Genomic DNA, 27,889 nt, shown 5'->3' on the forward strand with positions numbered 1-27,889 from the left:
ATGCTGTCTCTGCCGTTCCTTCCCCCTCAGGGGAGGGCTCCTCACACTCTTCCCCTGCCCCAGCATGGGGTCCCTCCCACGGGAGACAGTTAACCATTAAATTCTCCATTGTGAGTCCTTCCCATGGGCTGCAGTTCTTCACGAACTACTCCAGTGTGGGTCCCCTGCAGGATCACAGGTCCTGCCAGATAACCTGCTCCCGTGCAGGCTTCCCATGGGGTCACAGCCTCCTTTGGGTATCCACCTGCTCTGGTGAGAGAATGTCCATTGGTTGCAGGTGAATATCTGGTCTACCATGGACCTCCCTGGGCTGAGTGGCACAGCTGCCTCAACATGGGCTTCACCAGGGGCTGCCGGGAATCTCTGCTCCCACCTCTTTCCCTCCTTCTGCACTGACCCTGGTGTCCGCAGAGTTGTTGCTCTCACATATTCTCACTCCCACTCCAGCTTTGTTGTGCGGGGTTTTTTTCCCCCTCTTCTTAAATACGTTACCCCCAAGGCACTACCATCAGTGTTGATGGGCTCAGCCTTGGCCAGCAGCAGGTCTGTCTTGGAGCTGGATGGCATTGGCTCTATCGGACACAGAGGAAGCTTCTAGCAGCTTCTTAACAGAAGCCACCCCTGTATCCCCCTGCTACCAAACCCTTGTGATGCAAGCCCAATACAATGGCCATCGTCCAGCTAGGCTTCAGAATTCAATAAACTGCAGGAGACAGATTTTGCTTGTTTGTTTTTAAACGGTGGAGGTGAGAAATGCTGGGATTTAAGTGAATTATTTCCTTGTATATGAGAAAACTAATTGTCCAGGATGTGTGATATTTTATCTTAGTCTTTGTTTATTTGCAGTATGTGTGCTTTTGTATTAGAGGACTTAAACAAATTATGATATGGGTTCCTAGCTAGGCTGAACTAAACCGTGCCTTAACTTACCCTCTGTGCGGCCAGATGGAAGCCAAAACTGTGGTAATTCTCTCTGTGGTCAGTGAGAAAGACTGTGAATGAGCCCAAACTGATTTCTCTGGGTTTATGTCTAGGTCTGTATGTACTTAGAGCACCTTGGAAGCTCTATGAATTCCTTGGATAGATTTCAGGTGTCAACTGTATATAAACACATGCGTTGTGCCTAGGCTAATACTTGAAAAGTCTTTGTTGGAAAAGAAAACAGTATTTGGGCCAAAGATCTGTGATGATAAGTGCTAGGTGAGATTATACAGTCAGGATTGTATAAATTCTAACATGAAATGTGTTTACGCTCTAGGTCATTAACTTACTATATTCTTTTTTTGCTTCATGAGTTTCCTTGTTTCCACTTAGAACTTTTCAATTTTGTATTTTAATCCTTTTGCCATTCATCCTTATTAACTATCGTACTTTCTACTGATGAAATGCCTGCTTAGGTGAGTTTGGTTGCAAAAATTGTGCAAATAAAAAAAAAAAATTCCTTAGGGCTGTAAAATAAAGCTAACAACAAGATGAATACCTACAGTTAAATGAAGCCTGTGTTATGCAGTCCTTGCATGCTCGAGTTTCCTACACAAGCTACTGATAGTGCAACTTTGCATGACTAGGAGCTGAACAAAACATTTTTTAAGCAGTGATACATAGAGCTGAATATTGTATGTTTTTCACAGAGCAGAATTCTAGATTATAAATAGCTATTTCTCCTCTGGTAACTTTATTTTCAAAATTTAGGTACTCTTTTGCAAACTGCTAATTTTTATCAGGCGAATCAAAGTGGTTTAATTTGTTTTGTAATCTCTTAAAAAATTAAAAATAGGTCAGTAGGAGTTCCATCCATTATTAACAGCCTTCAATAGGTGGAAAACAGGTTTTCTTTGCTTTACTTTTCTTTATCCCTTCTGTAAATTAATACTTTATTAATGTGAAATTTGTTTGGGACTTAGGAAAATGGAAGAAAGATCCCCTAAAAGTTGTTTAATATTTCAGTGTGTGGAAAATACTGTTTACATAGTCATAGAAATCCACAGAGATTATCTTCCCATCACTTTTGCTTCTAGAGGTGAAAGTGAGGCAATTTGGCAAAATACATTTTTAGGCTACACAACAGCTATTCATTATTATAGTTCTAGTTTTTTAATAGGCATCTTATCAATTTCTTTCCATTTGTCAGGGCTTCCCTTATGCTATCAATAAAGTTGATCAGTATGTTTTTTGTAATAAGATCAGCAAAAAGCCACAGAAGGAGAATGTTTTACTTTATGTAAGTAGCTTAAGAATTTTTTTCTAATGAATCATTAGATAGGAGAGGAAAGCTAAAAATGTGCATTGCATATAGCTGCGTCACCAATACATAAACTAGAATATACCAGTATAATAAGTATAATTCACTTAGGTTTTATATTTGTATTCATATATAGATATATATATTGCATCTACAGCTATCTTTCTAATAATTTGTGGCTTTAGAATACTTATCAGAATGCTGTTACTACAGACAGCAAGATACAGCTCACTGTAAACACAGAAGTTGTTCATAAACCTGATGCTTTATTCTGACCTACAAAACATATGGCTACAGAATTATGGGCATCACATTTCAAGATGGGAATATACAACACAACTGTGTATTCAAACATAATATAGAAGTTGATAAATCATCACATTACTCTTTCTTAACCTTCTAAAGATATATTCATTTATATTGTCACTAAAATATGTCATACATGAAGGTCAAAGTAAGATTTTAATAGGTAACATAATGTGACCCCAACAATGAACTTTATGGTGTTTTATTCCTCTCTATATATGTTTTATATGGCAGAACCATTGTGTATATGAAAAAAAAAATAGTGAAGATCTAATCAGCTTTCTCTATGCACACTATACCCACTAGAAGGTCAATGTCACTTGAGATTTAGTCTTGTGGAAAAGTCCTCCAGAAAATCTTTTCCTTAATCATCCTGAGCTATCCTAGAATTCTACACTCTGAATTTCCCCTAATACCTACAGGCAGGTTGTGTCTTTACCCTATACATTCTTTCTTGATCTTTCATTTTAAGATGTGTTCTTACCCGTAACATTTAACAAAAGTTCTTGCCCAAGCTGTCATCATTATGCTTCTCAGTTACTGTAACATTGTCCCTCCTTGCTTGGGTGACTGCAAGGTTTTTATGCTTATATTCCTCAGAAAACAGCTGCAGACATGATTCTTCTGACCATTGCTTTGACCATACTGTTGGTTTTGCACCTCTGCTCCCTCTTTCTTACTGCAACAAATGTTACTTATAGACCCTACTTTCACAGCCTTCACTATTTATTCCCACTCCATCTATCATTCCTCATGTTGCAAGTATAATTTGAATACATTTCATATATTGGATGCTAATTCAGTATAACCTGTCCCCTGTAATCCAGTGCACAATAGCAATAACCTGCCTGTGTTTTAACAGGTCTCTGCACCCTTGTCAAAGTTTAGAGCAGAATTTGACAAAACTCTTACTGAACAGAAAGCAGGTATCTCTTTCAAAATAACTTCATTCTAAATGTGCATGAAACAAGGACTGAGCACAGGAAGGAATTAGGCATATGCTTTCCTTATAAATGCAGAGAATCAAAGCATAGTACAATAATCTTGCCTTTGACATCTGAGCTTCTTTTACAACTTTTTCATCTTCAGTCTCTAGCCTTCTTTTTAATAACCTATTTTGTTCCAGTAGTATGAAGTTCTCACAGCTGGATTTGGCATGCAAAAGCTGGAACAAATACTTTGGTAAATTTTCAAGGCCATCTTCTTTTGGCTATTTTTTCTTATAACTGTGAAGAATGTACAAGTATTCCCAAAAAAATGCACAGCAGTGAACTGTAAAATTCTTTTGTTAAGGCAGGCTAGACTGAAACATTCAAAACTCTGCTGATATTTCAGAAGCACACAAGTGCTGCAATAGTAATTAAAATGAAAAATTTCCCCTTTTTCAGGAGATTTCAGGAAAGTAATTTATAGCTCATAAGGTCTTTGACAAAAAAGGAAAAAAAAAAAACAAACAAACAACCCAACCAAAAACTTTTTTAATGCCATGGGCTAAACACATTCATTTGTATCTTTTTATTATTACTTTGAACAAGGAGAAGAACAATTTGCATACAATTTATAGGATACTAGTTATATACTATTCTTTCTTAAATAGGCAGGTACATTTTACCCTAATTCTGTAAATTCTAATTTGCTTAGACTTTGCTAAATGTTACACAAGGGAATTAAAATTAGCTGAAAGATTGGTCCCTTTTTCTCCTTTCATATCCTCCTCTCAAGGACATGCTAATGAAAATAAGAATACTGTTTTACTTGTGCAAGTACTCAAGATAAGGAATAATTTTTTCACTAGAATAAAAAAATTTCACTTCAAAGTTTTCTGGTGAAAAACAGAAATTTTAATAAAATATTGTGCAAAAAGCTGGGTAGTCAGAAAAATGTCTACAAAGTTGTTTCTGAGGGAAAATATCCCATACCTAGCCAAAATCTCTGGAATATTTAGAAAGGAAGAATATTTGTCCTCGTTCTTAGATTGTATGTTTCAGTACAGCCCTGGGCTATCACTGTACAAACACATCAGGAACATTTATATGTTACATGATGAAAGGAAGAGGTTCTCAGGAGATGGGGTACTTTTTCAACATCTGAAAAATGTTTTTCCCTCTTGTGAATGGAGTGTGTCCTCATTACAAATGAGGTCTCTGCACCTTGTCAAAGTTTAGAGCAGAATTTGACAAAACTCTAGGATACTCCCCCAGTATCCTAGAACAGTCTCCCTTCTGATGTTACCAAATTACAAGGGCTACCAGAAGACTGTTTTATCTGTGGCTCATGTTCTTGTGTATTGTAGTGGGTTGAACTGGTTGGGTGCCAGCTGCCCACCAAAGCTGCTCTGTCACTCCCCTCCTCAGCTGGGCAGGGGAGAGAAAATATAACAAAATGCTCATGGGTCGAGGTAACGACAGGGAGAGATCACTCACCAACTGTTGTCAGGGGCAAAACAGATTCAACTTATTTAATCTATTACCAATCAAATCGGTGTAGGGGAATGAGAAAATAAACCAAATCTTAAAACACCTTCCCACCACCCCTCCCTTCTTCCCAGGCTCAACTTCATTCCAAATTTTCTCTACCTAGCCCCCGTGAGCAACACAGGGGGATGGGGAATGGGGACTATGGTCAGTCCATCACACACTGTCTCTGCTGTTCCTTCCCCCTCAAGGGGAGGTCTCCTCACACTCTAACTCTGCCCCAGCATGGGGTCCCTCCAACAGGAGACATCCATGAATTTCTCCGGTGTGAGTCCTTCCCATGGGCTGCAGTTGTTCACGAACTGCTCCAGCGTGGGTCATTTACATGGGGTGCAGCCCTTCAGGAACAGACTTCTCCAGCATGGATTCCCCCGCAGGATCACAAATCCTGCCAGATAACTGCTCCAGCATGGGCCTCTCTCTCTGTGGGTCCAAAGGTCCTTCCCCTGGGGTCACAGCCTCCTTCAGGCATTCACCTACTCTGGTGTGGGCTCCTCCGTGGACCACAGGCAGGTATTTGCTCCACCATGAACCTCCCTGGGCTGAGGGGCTCAGCCTGCCTCACCGTGGGCTTCACCAGGGGCTGCCGGGGAATCTGCTCCGGCACCTGGAGCTGCTCCTGCCTCCTCCTGCGCTGACCTGGTGTCTGCAGAGTTGTTGCTCTCACATGTTTTTCTCACTCTTCTCTTCCAGCAGCTGTTCTTGCAGCAGTTTTTTCTCCCTTCTTAAATATGTTGCCCCCAAGGCTCTGCCATCGTCACTGATGGGCTCGGCCTTGGCCAGCAGTAGGTCCATTTTGGAGCCGGCTGGCATTGGCTCTATCAGACACAGGGGAAGCTTCTAGCAGCTTCTCACAGACACGACTCCTGTAGCCCCCCACTACCAAAACCTTGCCACACAAACTCAATACATGGAGCATCAGTGAAACAGGAAGCACAGAAAAGTTGTAAAACGTTGGTTGGTTTACTAGATTAAAAAAGTTATTGAAACAAATTATTCAGAGCAGTGCCAGTGTGTGCATTCCTCATGACTAATTTTACTCAAAGATCCCACATGGGAAAAAATATTTCCTGTTTTATTTTTAGGGCAGTTCGAGCAGCAGGCACAGATTTAGGAAGCCTAGCAGGAAAGATGTCATGACCTTTAAAAAATTTTTTGAGTACAAATTCTAAGGTCACAGACAAAAGTGCTTGAGCAGCCGAGCACTTACTGTGGGCATCCATTCATTCTGCTTATGTGAGGGTATGAAATTAGTCCTGAGAATAAAATACAAGGATGGAATTGTGGATTTCTGAATTCCTCATGTACATCTTCCCTAATATAAGGTTTTTCCAAAGAACACAACAATTTAAAAGCCCATATCCTACCTACTTTCAAGAGGCTTTTTGATGAAATATCACTTAAGTATTGATAAAGTTCACCCTTTTACTCTCTGCGACTTACTTCATCAGTAATGAGCTTATAACCATGCTCCTTCTCCTACAGACCTTTAGGTGTGTTTGTTTCAGACTCTTCATGACAGGGACTCCTTGTAGTTTTGTTTGCCTCGATGAAATGGGACCCAGATATAATAACAAATATAAGAACTGCAATAGGAAATTTTAAATACATAAACAAATGTTAAGGTTCTACATGCTCTTAGAGACTTCTGAGTACCCTGGGAAACCAGCAAAACAGTTTCTGAAAAGAACAACTGTTGTGAAAATGTGGAATCATAATATAAGTTCTTGCAGAACACTTGGATTTATGCTTATTTCAAAAGATTGAAAATCAAATTAATAAACAGCACATTTCTGCTATTGATTTTTTAATGTTACCGAGGCTTGTGGAAGACTAGTGTCAGAGTAAGGCAATGGTAGCTGTACCTAACAGTCGGATGTATTAACTCTGCTGGACTTTAGTAATGAAGTGCCAGTCTCTGGTTAAGAATATTCAGTGAAGATTATTTTCAGTAATTACTAAAGCAAAACTGGAATGGTTTATTCTACCTGGAATCACTGCTTAGCTTCCACTGAGGCTTTTACCTTTGTGTTCATAATGTCACATGGTATCTGCAGAAGTAAATCAGATATCCTTAGGCTAAAGAGCAATCGATATCTCTACACCTTTACTTTCTACTCGCATCTTCTACGTAAATATCGGTTTATGTGTCAATTTCTGCTTATTTAGAGCTGACTGCGAACTAAATTTCTTGCAGGGAAATATCAATGATATTCATAGAAATCCACTTCTGGATCTAGGATAGACCTTACATATCTGTTAACAGTGAAGGTATCAAGATTCATCTGTATTTTCCAAAGACTGCAAAGCTAAGATAGGAATTGATACAGATATGTTAGTGTTCTAAACATTGCCAGTATTTCCAAATAATTACCCTGAGCTTTCAGCCAGATCAGGCAAACCACAATTTCATGCAGATCACAAGGGGTGGAAGGATTATTTGCATTTCCATCCACATTCATTTCGAAACCTTGTGTTTATGAATGTCACGAGAAAACATACTGCATTTGCTAACCTTCCTTATGATTAGCTAAGCTGGGGTTTAGGGGCCAGGCTTTCTTCCACTGCATGGTTACCACAAAATAAGCACATCTGCTGTAGCTTTAAAAGTGTGGATCCAGTAATGCTTTCCTAATCACCACAGATATAGCACACAGGACATTTCTCCAGTTCTTGGCTTTTGTTTCTCAGTGAAGTCACCACCCACAAAGTATTGTCTGTGCAAGTCAAACTTCTGGCAGCAGGCTCAAGAGCACAGGCTCAGACCCAAACCATAAGAGATATGTCAGCAAACAGTTTAACTTCCTTTTTGCTGTGTGGGTGACCAGAGCAACAGGAAGGCTGTTTTTATTGAATCCTCATGGAAAGTAAGTTCTCAAAGTTTCTTTCTTGAGGAAGAAATAGAAGAGCTGGAACGGAACTGCTTAGGGACAAGCACCAAAGCAGAACTAAATGCTCAGAAAAAAATAATTAACCTCAAAGGTAAATAAATTCGTATAAAGGGTTATTCACAAGAACACTAAGTGTTGATGTCATGTTAACCCTTAACCCCTTAAGAAAAGACTGAGTATAGCCTAAGACAGTAGCAACATTTCAATGGCGAAATAAAAAAATGCAGTACTCAGTTTACAGAACAGAGCAGATCCTTCAGTTTGCACTGATGTTCATATAGGTTTTACAATTTGTGCATGCCTGCAACAAATCCTGTTTCCACTCCTGTCAGTGCTTTGGCCCCATAGGTTTTGGGTTTCTAGCTTCATTCTCAACCACTAAAAGAAGATCACAGTAGTAAGTAGCACCAAAATAACTGAATCAATTCCACAGCTGTTGTAAATGTTCTTAACTCTCATCTGGAAGTGTAAAGTGAAAAAGCCAGCCAACATTACACCAATGTTCACTCCATAAATTGGGTAGGATTTTGTTCATGTCTTACCTAAAGGAATAACTTTGAAATAGAACTTTACCTGGTTTTGCATTAGACTTGAAAATACTTTTTATAATGAATCCCTGGACTTAATTTTTCCTTTTAATTTTGAATTTGTTGCTAAACAGTCCCTGAAAAAGTTAATATTTTATGTGACCAGAAATAAGATGCTGGTCTGCTGAACAATGAAAATATTTTATCATGGTATTGTACTGTATAACTAAAGATTAAAGACAGGACTTGACCTTGATTTTTTTCATCCTCTGACTATTTTTTTTTGTGACAAAGTTTACGACAAAGCCTAGTCCTTCAAGTACACGTTTGTGTTTGACTGGCAGTTGTAATTTTTGAATATTCAAAGAATATTTTTTTTATAATTCTTATGAAAGGATTTCCCAAATTTTAAATTCTAAGGTTTTTCTCAGGACTCTCGACGTATCTGATCTCTTTTTATTCTTTTATAGTCTTATTTTGTTGTAGTCTTAATTTCTTCTTATTGAGATATTTTTCACATCCAACATGAAATATCTTTTTACTAAAGTAATACCAAGCAAGTCTCTATTATGTGAAACCAGTGACATAGGTATTATTTTTCATTTGTGTTTAGAACAACTCATTATTTTGTTTTCAGTTGGTAAGTTTGTTTTGCTTCCTCACTTCTTGGTAACATCCTCTGTAGAAATATCCTAAAAACTAGTCATTTTGTATTTATCATCTGTCCAAAATATAAAATATCAGAAAAGATACTTTTGGAATTCCAAACCAGATCAAGTGAAGAGGCTCAGAAAGATTATAATCTGTAACCTGTTATGGGTGGGCAGCACTATTACTCTTCCATCTTCAGAAATCCTAACTGCTCCAAGGTTTGTGATTATATCCCCATCTAACTGCTGACCTTCAAAGTAAGTCTTTGAACATAAAAAAGGATTATAAACATTCCTTTCTCTACTGGATATTTGAGCAAAAGATCCTGAATTTAATTCCTAGTAATAGAAGTCTGCCATAATTTTAACTGCTTAAAGAAAAAATTCTGTATGTCCATAAAGTATTACAAATATATTTATGAATCAAACTTTGAGAATTGCTGTACAACATCCCAAAATGTTGTTCCTTAAGTACTGCCACTTAATATTGTTAATTATAAGCTGAAGAGAAACAAATAGTTAGACTTTTTTCATTTAAATACAATTAATATTAGAGTTCAGGTTTTGGCTTTCTATTCTGTCAAGTCATTTTAGAGGTCATTAAAAAGCTGGAGGGAGGGGAAGCAGCAGGGGTCTGAGTCATGTGTGTGCTTGAGACCTGAGACAATATTTGTTATCTGATCTATCCCAAAAAACTTTTACTCTCAAATGGGTGGTGTTCACTGTCTTACAAGTCAGTTAATTAAACATTTTGTCAGGTCAACCTGAGCAGAAAGCTGAGTCCCCTGTACTTATCTTGCTCAGGTAAGCTCAGGTAGGATGAGGAATCTCAAAGGAGATGCAAGGATCAGGCCTTGCAGGGGTGAAATCTCTCTTCTTGTGGGGATATGTAGACATATTTCGAAAGTGGTGGACCTCTGAGTGACCTGAAAATTTTTGTAAGACCTTTAACTAAGGGAGGGATGTGTTTGGTTAATAACTGAAATAGGGCACTGTCAGTGATAAAGGTGAAGACAGATTGCCTGAAGAGCTAAAAAATTAAGTTGAAGGTAGCACATTAAGAACAATAAGATGACAGAAGTATAAATATTGGCAAAATGTTGTTTTCTCCCAGCCTGGTTGGTATTGTTCCTTATTGTGTAAGAGATGAGAACAGACATTGTTCTTCCTTTCCATTTCCTCTGGGGTGAGCCTGACTACAAGACTTTTCACAACTAATTTGCAGGGAAGGGAGAGAGGGATGGAGGGAAGAAGAAAGGGAGGAAGGAAGGAGGGAAAACACCAAAAATTCTGGGCACTGGTTGCCCATGCCACAGTGTATGCTGGCAGCTGCCTATACCAGCAACATGTCCATTCATCAAGATTTCCTCTTGTGCCATTCGTCAAAATACAGCTCTGGTGAAGGGCTGCTCTCTGGGATGGGCAGTAAATAACTGGTATGCCTTCCCTTAGTCTTACTCAGACATAATGACTTATGAGAAAAGGTATGTCAGAGATCGTTATTGGGACATACAAGTCTTAATGAACATTGGACCCAGTTACAAACAAAACAGAAATTCTGTATTTTTAAACTTATTTTCATCCTGATACTCTAAGGAAACAAAGTGTGTGTGACTATACTGTTCTTCCATTTGTCATTCCATGATCCTTTCCACCCAAATCCATATTTAGCCCATCGGTTAAATTTGACCAGTCTTGACGAAGAAGATGGAGATCTCCAAGATGTGATATCGGCAGAACTTTTTAGAAAAAATATTTATATAGAAATATATGGAAATCTAATTGGTAGTCCTCTGCTCTCTCCAAAATAAGGCGAAATGGCAGTATGAGCTCAATAGTTATCTGTTCTTTTTCTCCTGCATATATTAACCAACAAATCAGTACACTCTTATCTCGTGGCACCATGATAACTCTTTCCACACTTATCTCTTGGCACCATGATAACTCTTTCCCAGCAGTATGTGATGTGTTCATGTGAGCAGGAGTGCTGTAGAGAAGATCTGAAAGAAATAGGCTGAAGATGGAAGAAATCATGAGGACATGAGAAAAGTGATGTTATTGAGAGTATGAATGGACATGAACACATAGGAAAATAGGCATTATTAAATCCACTGTTAGCAAAACATCTTTTTATTAAAATTGCTAATAGTCAGCACTATATACAATCTAATATCTGAAGATATTAAAATCTTTGGTAAAGAGATAATTGAGAGAATGAAGAAAATGCAAATTTTTATCACTTGTACTATAATTTGTAGCTGAAGAATGCCTATATATTTTTTAATAAATATTTAGAAAAATAAGTCCCAACCCCTGGCTTGCAGACAAAGCCCATCACGCAGGATGTTTTCCTCTGGCTTGCCCCCTTTTCAGCCAAGCAGAGGCAGGCTTAGGCTCCTGCCACTTCCCAGCAGCTGCATGTCCCCTCTTGTACTTGTGTATGGGAAAGCAGATGCATCTGCTGACTGAGCCAATGGTTTTTACTGGAAGTTTTACTATATTATCACACCTACAAGATAGGGGCCCCAAAAGGAGGCTCTAGTTCTGTGGCTGCCAAGGTTGTAATATCTTATGACCTACCCTAAGGTCAAACCCAGGCCAAGAAAAAAAAACATTTGGCTTTTTTTGTTCCCCCTAATAATAATGTTGTGTTATTTTTGGATCCAGTAAGGTATACTTGCAACGTGCTCTATCTTGAAAGTGGATGTGCCGAGACTGAACACAAAAAGGCTTTTAAACTAAAAGCCAGCTTCTACTGGAATCTGATTTAGAACAGTATTTAAATAGAGAAGTGTCAGTGTGACTAGGGACAATACAGTAGAAATAAAAGCATTTACTCACAGCTGTCCCTTTGCCTACTTATCCTCACAGATGTGTCCTTGCTTCCCAGCTTGTTGCAGTTAGCTCAGGCACTTTCTGAGTGGCCACAAACTCTTCTCCTTCCCTGGTCCCAAGGAAACATGCCCTTGGCTCTGAGGGCCTCCCTCTTTCTTCTTTTAGTTGTTTCTCAGTCTTTTTCCTGTGTGCCACAGGCTGGCAGCTCTGTGCTGTGTCTCCCTGTCCTGCTGAGCCTGATTTCATCTGCAGTCTCCACTCTCCTCCCCACCTCTTCTCCAGCTGCTCAGTAGTTTCCCAGGAAAAGAGCAACCTGCTTACTCTGTCAGCATTCAACCAAAGCTAATCACGCTGATTAACGGAACTTAACATAAAGCTGAAAACAAACATGCATCTATCTACATATTTACTTTTGGAAAGAAACAGACTGAGATTCTAAAATTTTCAGTATGAAAAACAAGCATCAGATGTCCTAGGATGGCACGAACTGCCAACAAGCTAGCCTTGCATTAGCCTGCCACTATTTTCATGGCTCTGTGCCTATAGTTGGTGCCCACACCATATCTTCTTGAATTTGTAGTCCAAGTCCAGATGTAATATCAGTCCTGATGTTACATGATCACAATATATCCGATATGATCACAATATAACCAAAAAAGTTATACAGTACAAGCTTTGGAGAGGCGAAGAAGGTACTATAGACTACTGACCTCCAAAGTTAAGAGTACTTCCCAAGACAAGGAAAAGAACAAAAAAAATGGGCAGGAAATATTTAGATGAAAAAACTGGCAACTTTGTAAAGCAGTGGGTCATCAAGTACATAATGAAAAGGAGGATAAAACTTCGGGTTATTCTTGTTTTTACATTAACAGATTCAAAGGAATTGCTACGAGAAAAACCTAGTAAGAAGAACTAGAAAAAGAAATTAGAAAACATCAATATCTAATCTCTTTCAAAAGATAGAAAACTGTCATGTGCAAATAAGTTCTGTCTCCCTTTGCACATTACAGAGTTGGCTAACTCAGGTCATATTTGAGAACACATTTCAGAATATGTCATGCTTTGATATATTATGTTATGAATTTATTTACTATAAATGTAAAAAGGTAACTGATGTACACTAATATGATAAATTTCTTACTCTAATTCTTTGAAAAGTATTGTGAAATTAAGATCTTTTGTCTTGATTTTCAGTTATTTGATGTGGAAAAATAAAGGCAAGGGCATTGTACTAGCTTTGTAACAGACTGTTTCAGAAGTAGTAAGAAAAATCTGCTAGGAACAATGCACCAAAAATTTACATTTTTTATTCCAAATAGAGGAAAAATCGCAATGTCCTTGCATTCAGAGAAGAAGTGGGTTAATGAAATCAGTCTTTCAGCTATATAAAAGCTGACTTCAGCTTATATAAAAGTTTTGGTCCTGTGCCTTTACAAAATGTAAATCTGTCCCTTATTAATATGGAATGTTTGTCATGGCTTCCTGCCACCTTATTCCAACTGTTGACATAATATCATCAGTAGAAAAGCAGAACACATCAGGGACTTTTTGACCTCACAGATTTTTGGATGCTACCTCTGTCTGTTAGGGCTGTTGACCAGCAATGCAGGTTAACTAGGTTTTTGTTCTGCCTGAGGTGGTACATGTTAAAGGAGCGTAAAGGCTGCTCTGAATTGTACAAGTACAGTGATTCATTGCACAGCAAAGTTAACATCAAGGGAATAGTTCCCTGTTCTTCATCTGTACTGCAAATTCCTTGGCTGCAACCAAGAAAAGACTTTATTGAATGTATGCTGGAAGCTGTTAGAAATTCTTGTGTCATTAGCTGTAGCTCACCATATATGTTTAACAATATGTGGCGCACTAAAGACCATGGGAAAGATTCTGCTTTATCAAAGCGTCAAGTATAACAGTTGAAATAAGCTCTTATATCAAATTTAGTCAAATAAGCCAGATTTAGAGCTATCTAGTTTCCTCAATAAAAGTTTCAAGAATTTATTTGGAGTTCAAATTTCTCTTCATGTCAACTAACATAGTAGTATTAAGTGCTGAGGTTTGAACACTGATGACACAAGAAATTATTTAGCTCGTCATAGTAACAATAGGGTTTTTTTCTGCTTTATATTAGGTGCAGGTATATATTTTATTAGGTATATATATCTATACCTCTGCTGTACGCCATGATAATAATCTTGTTGCAAAGGTAAGCACTGAAGACGGGAATTAAAGTTTTTGATTTGGGTTGGAGATGCAGGGGGAGTTTGTGATCGTCCAATTAAATACTGTGCCTGAACATGCATGCATGAGTGTTTGAATTGAAATTGCATGGGAATCCTTAATTCCAGCCTCTCCTAAATTCTCAGGTCTTGGCTCTGTAACCATAACGACGCTAACAGAATGTGGAGCTGGGAGAAAGGTTGTGATGAAATTATTTTTATTGCATCTGAAGTGTCTTAGGTTCTCATAAATTGTTTAAAGGTCATTCCTCTGAAGATTTCATAAATTTAAGTTGTTAGCAAGAAACTAGAGAGTGAATTCCCTAAGCTTCTGTGAAATTCATTTCTACTATCAGATAGAGGACTGTGCAATTTATGCGGAGACAACATACCAGCACTATTCTTTTCAATGGACCACATTGGCATGTGTAGAACTTCTTGCAGAACTTAAACATTTTCTGAGGGGTGAGTGATTCAAATGGAGTGTAAACCACTGTCTCTGCATTGCATGGAGGGTAAGCAACAAAAAAGGAGTTTTGTGGCTTTTTTTTGTTTCTTTGTGTCTTTTAGACACACACTTAAAATACAAGTGAAAAGTTTTAAAGAATATATTTGTGTTGATATAATCTTAGCCTGTACTTGTGCACATAGCTTGTACAATACTGAGAAGCAGCAGCACTAGGTTTTATTGTACAGCATTGTCTCCCATGTAAGCAGATAAATTTATGACTGTTTGAGAATGACTAAGTGATTTATAATCTCCAACATACACTACAATCCACCTGGCAGGAGCAATGCCATGTGTTGGCAGGCTCTGGTTAAAGCAAACTGTTTCAGCAGATAAAAAGACTAGACCGATGCTGGAAAGGGGCAGCAGGAAAAGAAAGTATTTTTATTGATTTTTTTTATTTGTGCCAAATGTGTGGTTTAACTCTTCCATTGCTCAAGCTTTTTAAGAAACTGTTTAATTTCACCTAGACTTTGCAGATTCACCCATATGAAAGTTAGTCAGAGGGTAAACAGCAGTAAAAAGCAGAAACATGAGCTGATTTTGCAATAAATACCTATTATTTCTTACCTAACTAGATATAGTGCAGATAATAAACGAGTGAGTATGTAGTACTGTTACAGTCTGATTAAAAGCATTAAGAGCAAACATTAAAAACAAAACTACACACACACACACAAAAAAAAAAAAAAAACCAACAAACAAACCTGCAATCTAGCAAAAACAAAGCAAGAAAAGGAAGGTCTCTGTGGAAAAATCCAGCCACCGTAAATATATTCAGATGCTTTATTAGGTTTACTATTGATACATAACCCCATCTGTTCTATCAACAGAACTGTCATTTAAGCAAAAAGCATTCTCCTGTGAAATTAACACATCTATCTTAAAGCTAGATCTCTCTTCTATACTTTATTGCGTTATTTGCTAATTTGACCTAAATATAAAATCAGTGACATTTCTGAAAGCAGAAGTATTTTTCTACCAGTTGTCAGTGCAGCTGCACAGTCATGCTTTCTGTCAGGTCATTCTTAAATCTTTATTGAGTCCTCTAGAAGTTTCAGCTAGGGGCTGAGACACAAACATGTAAACAGTGGGTTTTAGAAATTTATGTTTGTCTCTTTCTCTTCTAGCTGTTTTTCAGTGTTCCTTCCCTTCTTGGAGTGTTCTTCAAGAGCAAATCAAGCATCAGCTCCAAGTGCATCTTCCATGAATAGCAAAAGGGAGGGAGGGAGGGAGGGAAAGTATAGAAGACAGAGAAACACAAGAGGGGCAAGGAAATAAAAGCATGTAATATTGCGGGGGGGGTGGGGGGGGGGCGGGGGAGGAACTGGGAAATGAGATGAACTGGCAGACTGGCATAAAGGACTGGTTGTTTACGGTAAGCTGATCTAAGGTAAGGCATATCTCTTCAGTGAACTCTTTCGCTTCGCTTCAACAGTTCAGATACTACTGCATGGATACAGCCTTTGTGAGTAGGGCTCACTTCATACTGTACATGGTAATTGGTATTACTTCAATCTCCTAGGTTCCTTAGAGTAAGAAAAAATGGAGACAAGTCCTTTTTCTCGCTAGTGAAATGATCTCTGTGCTAAGTGTATCACCTGCACCAAACCTCCCTCAGTCAGCAAGGTGCCAGCCCTGTGCTCCCAGTATCCCATATTTTAATTCTAGCTCACAAAGTGACTAATTTTCACTGGTTTACCCAAGTTTAAAATGACAAGTGTTTTTTATGGGCAAGGTTATTAATACTGTTGGTCACTTTTTACAAAGCACAGCTCCAGACTCAAAAACAGTAGGTTGAAACCCAGGACTCAGTCATAATTGGAACTCTGATCTCCAGTGGTCAGTGATCAATGTACCTACTACATTGTTTCAAGCTGCTTCTTTTCCTTGTGTGAATGTCTCAAGTTGGCATCAGTTAGAATTAAACAATGTGCTTTCTGGTGGTTTTATCTTTAAATAAAGTCAGGTTGAAATGCTAGGTTTTTTCCTAGAAAAAAATGTCATTTTAAAAATAACTTTTTTTTTTTCCTGGAAGAGATCTTTTACTTTGTTTAATGCTTAGCTAAGTGGATAGTCATTTCCCTGTTGAACCTAGCACTAAATCCTTTCTTCAGTGCCAGGAGTAGCTTCATGATTTGTTCCACTGAGGCTTTTAACCATTATTTTATGATACTGGAAAACCTGTTACCAAAACCCTGTTATTTAAGAAGGTGGGAAAAGGTAGCATAAAAAAGAGCATAATTGTTTGAAATGGTGAATTTCAGGTCTGACCGTCTGCTGTGAACATATACTTCTGCTTCATTGCTGTAGCTGAATGAATCTGTGCCATAAAATATAGTGTGTGCCACATACCAACCCTCAATGAATTCTGCTGGGGCTTATTTCATTGAAGAGTAAAGGCACAAAAGCAAATGACACAGCAAATAGTTTCCATATAGGTCTGCATTTCCACATGATAGGATAAAATACACTGGAAAAAATTCTGTCAGTGTACAAGACTATCACACCAGTCTGAAACAGAAAGAATTTTAGTGAAGTCATAAAAGATTTGTTTTTCAAATCAGTGTAATTCTCATCAGAGCAACTTTAAAATCTGGGTTTGTTCTCAGGTTTTTAGGGTAGAAGCTAGACAAGAAATCAGGCAGGCTCCAGACAGCGACGGAGTTTTATTTAAAATTTTAATTCAAATTGTTTGTGAAATATGAGCTTTTTCATGTGTCAGCTAATTTCAATGAATAAATGTTTGCTCTGAAATTTCCAATCATTCTATTAAAATGACTGAAGCTAGAGACAGTATTTACCCTTCCCCCCTTTAATAAATGGTTTGCCTGGACCAAACAGGATGTCATTTGCAAGCTGTCCATGATACAAAGCTTACCCTCATGCTCCTACTCTAACATCAGATGCTGCTTGTTTTCTGTTTAAACATTTAACGGCAAGCATTAAGGTGTTGTTCCTCTTGCCTAGCTGGTAACAGCTAAATGCATGTATCTACTCTGAACTAGTCATCGTGACGCTATTATAATCAATGGTAAAGGATGCAGATGAGGATTTGACTTTTTATTTCATATAGTGTAAACGTGTCTGCACTATCTCTAGATACTTCCCTTTTCAGGTGGTTAATGTTAGAAAAATTAAGTCCCACTCTAAACCTTTAAAAACTGGTCACCATGGTTTCATTGTGTATCTATATAAAAAGCAATTAGATGGACTGAGTCCTTCCTTCTAACACTTACCTTTTCTTACTCAATGCAGGCTGTAATTAGAATCTCTTGTGGCTATAAGAGCAATAACTAATCACAGTGTTTCATGCTGAGGACCTGGGAGAAAAGAAAACAGAAGATACCTGTAGAAAAGTATGATGCCAATATATGAATTTTCTTCCAAATTACTATTAGTTAGAACTTTGAGCTCTGTAGTCTCTAAAGAGTTTCAGTCTGTTTTAAGGAGTGCTCTCTAGTACATATCATTAAGTTCTTGGCTTCTAAGACTTGCTAAGGCAAGGACTCCCCCAGGTCAGTTAAGCACTATGTGACAAATAGCTTCCTTACCAGTTTCAGATGTATTTCCTTTCAGCTGATTGAACATTCCAGAGGATAGACAGCAACACACAATTTTTCTTCCATTTGCCATGTATCATTTTGTTTACCTTCAGCATATCTGCTCCCAATCATCTTCTGTATAAATTAAATCTGATCTTTGCAGTCTCTGCTTTATGATTTTAATCGCTGTAATCTCTAATGTCTTCTATCTTACTCTTTATGCATAGTGCATGCTTTTATGATCCAAGCTTAGCAGTTACTTCCATTGAATAATCTATGAGGATGCAAAGATCTTTTCTCAGAGTACTTACATTTCCTTTAGAATCTGTGTATCCCTCATATTACTCTGCCTCATGGTGATTCTTTTGTGTTTACCAGTTATGAATTTTAGCAGTTTTCAGAATAGAAGTTATATCTGGGTCCTCAAATCCAGACCCTTGTCACACACAATCTGATCAAATAATTCTATTCAGAATTTAGTTAGATTTCTTTTATGAGCAGTTATGGGGAATTCTTGGCTTCCATATTCCTCTCTACCTTGCTGTGTTATTGGGAGTTTCCAGCATTTGAGGATCTTTGGAGTATGTGGTACCAAGTACAGAGGATTCCAGCTGACTCTCCTGAAGCAACATGCAGTAAGAAATGCAGGAAGGATATGAGCCTTGCTTTTCTGTTTGGACACTTTCTAAAATTTCTTCATAAATTTAGTCATAGACAGTTTATACTCATTTGTGCTTGTGCCAGTATCCTTCATTAACCTAAAAAGTCCCTCAATACCTCTGTTGTTTATCCTCCAAAGTGTTTCTAAAGAAAAGCCATGTGCCTTTCAGGTTTTCTTCCAGACAAAAAACACTGAACTCTTTTGGAATCCTCTTGTAAGACAGGCTTTCTAATTTTGTGCTCACTGTAGTAGTCCTCTGCCTTCCATCTTCCTGAACAGGAATGATCAGAACTGCACACAGTGGGCCAGAGAACATCTGACTGTCTCCCAATGAGTTAATGTGCCCTTACCTACATGCTACAGCTTCTTGACATTGAAGGTTACCATCCGCTTTACCTGTCTGTTCCAAGAGAGGTTTCTCCTTGTCCCACATCTGTGAGCTTAACCACAAATGGAATAATGTGAGTCCTAATTACAGCTACAGTCAGCAGGCAACAGGTTACATTCATCATCGGTATGATACCTTCTGAGGCCATTCACGCAATATTCACTATTGAAATTTTGCATACTTTCAGCAATAAAGACTAATCAGAAAGTATGATTTTTTTTTTTAATTTTGAGTTCATTGTTGATAATAGCTAGAGTGCAAACAGATGACTACATTGCTGAAGTAGAGGTTACTTTTTTTCCATAATGGAATGAAGAGTTGCTGTTTTCATCATACTTACAAGCTTCTAGTGAAGCTTATTTTGCATATCCCTAATTGCAAAGGCTAGCGAGCAGAGAAACTTCTACACTGATATAGCAGAGAGAGGTAAAGTCTTTTGTTTTCTGCAAGTAACTAAGTTGTGGGTTGTTTTTATTTTTCCCTCTGTATCCTCTGTCACCACTCCTGGAGTAGCCTGCACTTCAATAGATATGGCACAGCTCCTGAATAATGCCGGCATTCATGTGTAATGACCCCAGTGTGACGTATTATAAACTTAGCAAATATAAACATAGCAATGGCAAATCTGGGTTCACAGAGGCTCGGTGCATTATGGAAGATGCATAAGTACGTGCAGTCTCTAAAGGATACTATGAACAGTACATTCATACTCTCAGGAAGGTATAACTACAGTCACTCACATATTACTACCTTAATTTACATACTACTAATACCATGCACACTAAATAGTTAACTGACTGACTGTTGGTCATTCTGAATGTACATATGACATAACTGGTTAGGTTTTCTGCACGAAAAATGTTTCAGATAGAAATAAGAAAAGCAGATGTGCCTCACAGCCGAGAAAAGGTATACTTTGGACAAGAGGTATTGGTGACAATGACAGAGAGACCTCTAGCTCTTGCAAATAGGAATGGTTAGCTCTGTACTTCCCATTTGTTAACTGTTTTCTGACAGTGACTGAGTGAATTAGGTTACAGACACTTGCAGACAAAAAATAGAAATTAGTGCTGTTTATAGATTTATCACACACTAAGTGTACTTCACTCCCATCTGCTTATGAAATTTCTGTGGACAGAAGCAGCTTTGGTAACTGTTGATTGTCTAGCATCTAATTTTTTCTGTTTTCTCTCCATTATTTGTTGAGCAATTGCTTTTACATACCTGTGTTGTTTTAAATAAATAAGTAAAAATAAAAATTCCATGATCACCAAAAAAGGTGATTAACATTTCAGGACATTTTCTTAATGTTCAGTCTGCCTGTTAATGCAAATCCTTTTAGCATAAACAAAATTGGCACTTAAATTAATAATTCTGAAGAAGTGCAGAAGAGATGCCGAATGGATATGTAGTATTTAATGCTGTGAATGCTGCTAGGTTAACATCACATATGATTTAATGTTTTTTTAAAGCTTTTATCAGGTTCAGCATAAAACATAAGTGCTCTTGAGAAAAGTGAAACCAATACAGTATATTGACAAAAGCTAACAACTTTCAAATATGAAAATGCAGAACATTGTTTTATACTGAACAGCCTTAGTTATTACAAAAGATCAGTGATTACTGCTGTTGGGGGAAAAAAAGAAAAAAAATGGAAAGAAAAAAAAAGAAAACCCAACAGATTTCAGCATTGAATTTTTCACATGCATCAAAGCCTTTCTTGAAAATACAGCCTGTTGGAACTTTTTTTTTCCAAGTTAACAAGGAGCTTTGTTCATGATTGTTCTTGGAGATCATAGACTTGGTTCCCTACTGCAAAACTCTTCTCTTGACATTGCCCCTACCCAACTAGAGTTACCCCTACTACTATTTGAGTGATATAGTTTATCTGTCTCAGAATGGAGAAAATGATTGTAAGGGTAAGGAACCAGATGCCAGGAGGAAAATAAGCAATCAAGTACACATCTGGTTGTTTTTACGGTGGTTTTTTGTTGGTTGGTTTTTTGGGTTGGTTTTTTTTTGCATATGCTACCTTTAATACAGCACAGGGTTTGATATTCTGAAATGCATGTCTGTGTAAATTAAACCTGCCCTGAATGAACATCAAAAACAGCAGACACCTTGTCTGTTTTTTATTTTTCATTCCGAGTGAGAGGAGCCATAACCGCAGGCACAGGGTGCAGCAATACAGGCACTGCTAGGTTCATTCCTTTGCATTACCGGTATCTATATTAGGAAATAATGAGTTGGAAATCCTAGAAGCAAATTTTGAGCGTTAACATTCTCCCTTCCAGGATGACATTCCCTTAAGAACTTGCTAATAGCAGAAGACATTTTGTCAGACAGGATAGATTAGGGTGTGCACTGGGATGGAAGTATTGAAGTGCTGTTTCATCTGCCTTTCTCTCTTGCCCCTCTTGTTTCAACTCTGAGGAGCTTCCTGCCTGAATGGATTGCAATGGCTATCTCTGTAGTTCAGATAAACTTAAGACTCGTGTAAAATGTGGCGCTGCTAATTACTCAAGATGTAATTAGTCTAAGGAAATTAATTGTACATAAATAATGTGGAATTTCAGCTTCATGGCTCAAGAGATAAATTCAGAGCCTTTTCAGAATTGTCTATCTTAAAAATAAAATAGGAGAAAAGGATTATTAAGGAAGCTCTTCAAAATTCCCATTACCCTGCTAATGAAGATTTAACACATTGGCCAGAAGACACAGTTGATCTGCACTCTGTAAGGTCTTTCCACCACATGAGCATTTGCGTATCCCCAGCTGCTCTCATCAGAGGGAAGGTTAATAGTGACTTTGAAGGAGCAACTTATGTGCCTCCCAACTGAGGTAAAGCGCTGTAAGTGCAGTCCGTGCACAGCAGTAGGTAGGTAGTCAAGAGTGTTCTCCTTCATTAACTGGGCTTCAAGTGAGCCATCTCTTAGGTGCGTACCACAGGCTGCTCTGACCTACCTGGAGTTGCGAGAGTAAAGTTCATTTCAGGACTGCATGTAGCAAGGACTGCACAGCAGAAAGGTGAAGTCTGACTGTATTTCCTATACAGCTGCCTGGTGTTTTTACTGTTATTGACTGATAAAGTTTTGCATTAACAGGCAAAGGACCAAGTCATAGATCATAGAATCATAGAATTCCATAGCGTTGGAATCACAGAACCCAATAGGGTTGGAAGGGACGTTAAAGACCACCTAGTTCCAACCCCTCTACCATGGGCAGCGACACCTTTCACTAGCCCAGGTTGCTCAAAGCCCCATCCAGCCTGGCCTTGAACACTTCCAGAGATGGGGCATCCACAGCTTCTCTGGGCAACCTGTTCCAGTGTCTCAGCACCCTCACAGTGAAGAATACCTTCCTAATATGCAATCTATATCTAAACTGTTTCAGTTTAAAGCCGTTGTCCTATCACTACATGCCCTTGTATGAAGTCCCTCTCCAGCTGTCTTGTAGGCCCCTTGAGAGTGTATTCTTGTGGTTGCAAAAGCACAGGAATATGTATTCTGTGCCCTCAGTACAAACAGCTAAGGAAACTGCCTCCATATCCTCAAAACCACAATAAACTAATACCATGTTTGGTTTGAAATGTGCCTTTCCTACCTTTCTTCCTGATATTTTCTATTTTATTCCTTTCTGAAAAGAGGATCACTTCTGGGATTTTTTATCAACCACTTAGTCCTACATGCCTTGGACAGAGTGAAGTCTACGGGAAAATGTACTAGATGAGAATGACATCATTTCAAAACCCACCTCACACAGTTGCAAAGAACTGCACAGGCAGAAGGCTGCAAAGAATCAGACTCAGAGAAATGGGTACATGTATCTCATTCCTTAAGGACAATAGGATCTATGTTTTGTCGTATAAGTTTTGTTTAGCTTCCAAAATAGTTTGATTGGTTGGTTATGGCCTGTGATGGTTTTTTGATTTTGTTTAATACAAAAGGATATATAGTGGTATAACATTTTCTGACCTGTAAAATATTCTCAGTCTTGTTATCAAAACCTCTTAATGATCCTATAGAAGACCATGCCCAAAATTTTTGTTTTGAAAATACCGCTCAGCTTTCCAATGGAGTGAAATAACTGGAATACCTTGTTTAGATAATTATAATTTCTTTTAAATTCATGGCCCAGAACTGTCATCTTCTCTAATCTGAGTTATTGACAGACTGGTGCCATTAAAAATCTCATTCTATTCTTTCAAGCTAGAGAGTGATTTCTCCACCGCAGCTATCACAGTAATCAGCTAAAGTTTCTACAGAGGATAGATATAAAAGGATCAAAATCTTTTAAAACATCTATAAAACAAGATTGTTTTGGATACTGAAAAGAAGTTTCCATCTATTCTAGGCACATAAATTCTTAGCTTTGCTAAAAGCCAGAGGCAGTGCTTATATCAGCTGGGAGCAAAAGATATCAATGAACAATTTCCCCATGTTTTTCTTGCAGCCTCACTGAAAGTTGCAGGCTTTACAGCTAGCTGTAACTCTTCATTTCTCCTAGTTGTTTTTTTTTTTTTACTTGAGAAGATGACATTTTGTAAGTAATGAATGGCCAAGCCTTAGGAAGACCTGAATCAATCTCCAAATTATAACCCAGATTTTTCTGATAGTCTGGTATTTTACCTCTGTGGCAGGGATGATTGCTAAGATCCTCTGCCACAGATAAAAATTACCAAATAAATCAGTGTGTGAAGATATAAGTGGGAGTTCTTAACCAACCGATATACTCACTCTTCAAGATGTTTGTTGCACAGCACTCCTTTTCCATTGAGGTCTTTGCAGATTAGCTATGATGTGTTTACTAACTTCATCCTTTTTTGCCTTGCCCCCTCCCTGTCCCTATAAATAGTCCTCATGCTTTACAATATTTTTTTTCCTCCTATTTGTTTCTGAATTTGTCCTAATCGCTCACCAAGTTTAAGCGATACTATCTTGGCTCCACCTTAATCCATTTTTTACTCTTTTTTTTTTTTTTTTTTTTTTTTTGCATAGCAGTATTATAAGGTCACAGTTTTGGCAGCAACTTAGATGGAATGGAAACAATGGAAAATCATTTAACTGGCCAAAATTACACATGTTGAGAGTCTGACACCAGATTCCTAAGTGGTGTGTGTCACATAACATAAAACAGTACTGCTGGGATTCCGAGATTTAGAGGGGAATAAATGGCCAGCCAAAGGTAGTTAATAGTTGATTATAAAACCAGTGTGTATGTATAAGAAGATAAGCTAGTTATCTATATGAGTAAAAGTGCTTAACTTTTGTATTCATAATTCAAACATAGTATGAATACGTGGAAATATTTCATTAATAAATGGAAAGACAGCGTATGAAGATATATTTAGTTATTGCTGAGTAGTAGGAGTTTCCCATGCTCTTACCAGTACACACTCCTGCTTTCTCTTTGCAGTCCTGAGGTAAGCCAAACTCCAGCAGCTCCAGAGCAGCAGATGGCACCTCTCTTACCATGTCTGAGTAGTGCTGGTGCACAGCTGCAAATCTGTTTTCTCATTCTTTCTTTTACAGTCAAGTAAGTTCTTCAGTGACAAGAAAGAGGGCAATTTTGGTTAAAAGCATATCTAGCTCAACAGAAAATCTGGCAAATGGAGAGAAAGGTAATTATATAATGGAGAGCAATCAGAAAATTATTTTGATGGGTGATTACCATCAGATTGCAGTGTTTCTACATGGATCCACAGGGCTCAATATGAACTCAACAGCAATTTGACATTTGTATAAAATCATCAGTCTGCATAAAAGAACAGTTTATGAATTACTTGATTTTTTGTAGTATGCTGAAGAAGGAGGAGAACAGAAGGGACCAGGTATTTTCAGTCACTGAATACAACAGGTCTCCAGCTTAGCCAGAGCTGTCAGATGAAATCATGCCACTTTTTCCTTAAAACGAGCATGTCAGAATATACTGCTGGCTCCAGTCTTTAAACCTAGGACTCATTAATATTCCAATTAGTAACCTTGAACAAGGTAAGCCTTTAACCAAAGAAAACTCAGGTCTGTGGGCTAAAATGGGTTAAATCAGTCTCGTTCTGCTCACTGTGTTCAAGTACAGCTGGTACTTCCCTCATGGCAGGTTCTCTGCCCACTACTTTTCAATGGTCTACTGAGTTGCAACAAATCCCTCATCAGCCTCTTTCAGACTTTAGTGAAGTCACTTGCCTCCTGTCATGTCTGAGACTGGGATATAGATCTGCTTTCCAACATGCCCTGATCCTTTCAGAATTCTAAATTTCACTGAGGTTGCAGACAGATGCTTGCTGGTCCTATCATCCTACCCTTCCTCTCCCTACATCCATCACGCTCAGTCATCTTCTGGGAAAATAGTATACTCCTCTCCCTCCAAAGTGCCTCAGTTAACTCAGTGTGCAACTGCTAGGATAAGGCACATATGCAATGCCATCTGCTAACCCATGACAAACACCAGTTCTCACTTAGATGTTGAAATAAAATAGCCTTAATATAAAGATTTAATTGTGTATATGTGAGATTTTGTATTATACATTTAAGGACAGGAGAAGAAACTACAATTACAACACAGAAATTATTTTCTGAAAATTGGTGTCTATGAAAAAGATGTGTTGTTGGTATTGCGGTGAGAAAGCAACTCAATATACACCTTGATGTCCACCCCACATTAATAGTTTGTGAAACTGTCAAGAGAAATCATGAGAAATGAAACTAACTTCTTATTCATTTGACATTAATAGGACTGAAATGGTTTTACTACCATCACTTCTTTCTGATGCTCCTTTCAAAAAAAAAAAAAAATGGAAAATTTGTGAAGCTTTATAATTCATAAACCACGAGCCATGCAGACAACTGAAAAGTTGGTAAAGTCATTCCAGTGTGACACTCAGCGTGTTCAGCTCATCAAATGGGTTGCTTGAAATTCAGATGTCAATACGTAGCTATCCCTCTAACAACCCTTTACACTAGTCATCATTTAGGATTTGTAAATCCAGGTGCCTACAGCCATTTTGAGAATCCCTGGCATACCCAGAAGGGCTCCCTGGGGTGCTCCAAACAGCACCCATCTCAGCAGAGGGAGCCAACCCACACCTGGATGTCCAGGGTCCCTTCATTCCAATGGAGAAGGCCACAATAAAAGCAAGTAGCCGAGAGCTATATCCAGATAAATTGAAGTGGGAAATGATGCACACTTTTTTTTTGTGACTCATTAACTGTTAAGCAACAAGTGTAAAGTAAAATATCAAAGTTTGTCTCAGATTGTTTGTATTTTGGTTACTTCAAATCAAGACTGGATTTGAACCAAACAGCAAATTTAGCATAATGCGATATGGCTGCAGTTGTTAGCTCAGATGTAGTGCTTTGGTTATCAAGAGCCATTTGTTGAAGGCATATAATTTTTACAAGAAAATAGAAAAACAAGAGAGACGCAGATTAGGTGGAGGAGAAAAACATATTTCACATCTCTAATTGTGTATCTTTTTCTGTATTGGGGTCCCAAATCCTCAGCTCAGAAATGTATTGAACCCTCACATGGAAGATAACAGTGAAATTAGTAATATTTATTTTACTGTTGGAAAACAATATGATGGCAACATTGACAAGGCAGCCAATTCTAATCTTTGAATTTTGTTCTGTTTTATTTTTCTCTCTCTTAGGTTTGTTCTGTGTATTTCTCACATTTCATTCTATTAAATTTGATGCTGCTCTTTGTGATCCCTGAGTGAGCTTTAGTCACTGGCAGAAGTGCTCAAAAGGATTTGCATTTCTCGTGTGCTTGTCACTGTTTATGATCCTCGCTTCTTCATTTTTCAAAAATTGTTATTTTATTCACAGATGTGGAAAAGAATGGAAAGGAAACCGTTGCCACATAAGTGCTAAGCCTCCAACATCAAGTCTCCTTCAAAATGGTGGGTCTGTAAATAGAAAGAAATATTTTTCGATTCATTATTTGAGTGTTTCCTTTTACTTATTTCTGTCTTTGCTCTGATTTTGCAGATATTTGGATTGGGTTGGGTATCAGTTTCTTGTTGATTAAAATTACAGCTGTTGCCTTGTATTTCCTTTCAAAGAAGAAAGTGTCAGAAACGTAAGTAAAACTTTTATTTTGTGTAAAGCAGACACAAATGTGGTACAAAGCAGTGGCTAACTGCCCAGTCTCATTGGTTTCAACTTTTAAATCTCCCCACAGTCCGTTTGCCTTCATATGCAACACTAAGCACAAAACCTAGCTTTGCAACAAAAGCTGGCCTTAGTGGACCCCAGTGTGCAAAAAATGGGGTTTGGCTTGACAGCTCAGAATGTTTTGATTGTGATCTTGTATGATTATTCTTAAATTATAAAGTTCATCATTTATCCATCTTAACAGCAGTAGCCCTGATTTTTGAACATGATGATTAAATGCAAAAAATAGGTAGTATTTATGGTTTCTCAAAACCTCCGATGCAAAATTGGTTTCTTAAAGGAAGATTCACAGCTCTTCCTGAAGCTACTGAGTGCCACATGCACCAGGTGGGACATTTTTGCCCTAAATATTTCAATATTTACACACAGCTGAGAACTTGCCCTGTGATAACTGAGTGAAATAAAAGTGGGTTTTTTCTGCTTTAAATTATTAGGGGTTTCATAAAAAGCTTTAATACATTAGAAAAAAATC

The 27,889-nt window shown here is 38.0% G+C and overlaps 1 protein-coding gene across 1 annotated transcript in view; it reads left to right on the forward strand.

The window, feature by feature from the left end:
• MALRD1 (MAM and LDL receptor class A domain containing 1) overlaps positions 1-27,889 on the forward strand; it is a 282,538-nt gene that overhangs the window by 243,201 nt on the left and 11,448 nt on the right. Inside the window, exons 36-37 of the mRNA XM_056334103.1 lie at positions 27,070-27,143; positions 27,232-27,322. Of these exons, the coding sequence (XP_056190078.1) occupies positions 27,070-27,143; positions 27,232-27,322 (165 nt within the window). The remainder of the gene's footprint in view (positions 1-27,069; positions 27,144-27,231; positions 27,323-27,889) is intronic.

The sequence above is a fragment of the Falco biarmicus genome, chromosome 4 (genome assembly GCF_023638135.1).
Source record: "Falco biarmicus isolate bFalBia1 chromosome 4, bFalBia1.pri, whole genome shotgun sequence".
NCBI lineage: Eukaryota > Metazoa > Chordata > Aves > Falconiformes > Falconidae > Falco > Falco biarmicus.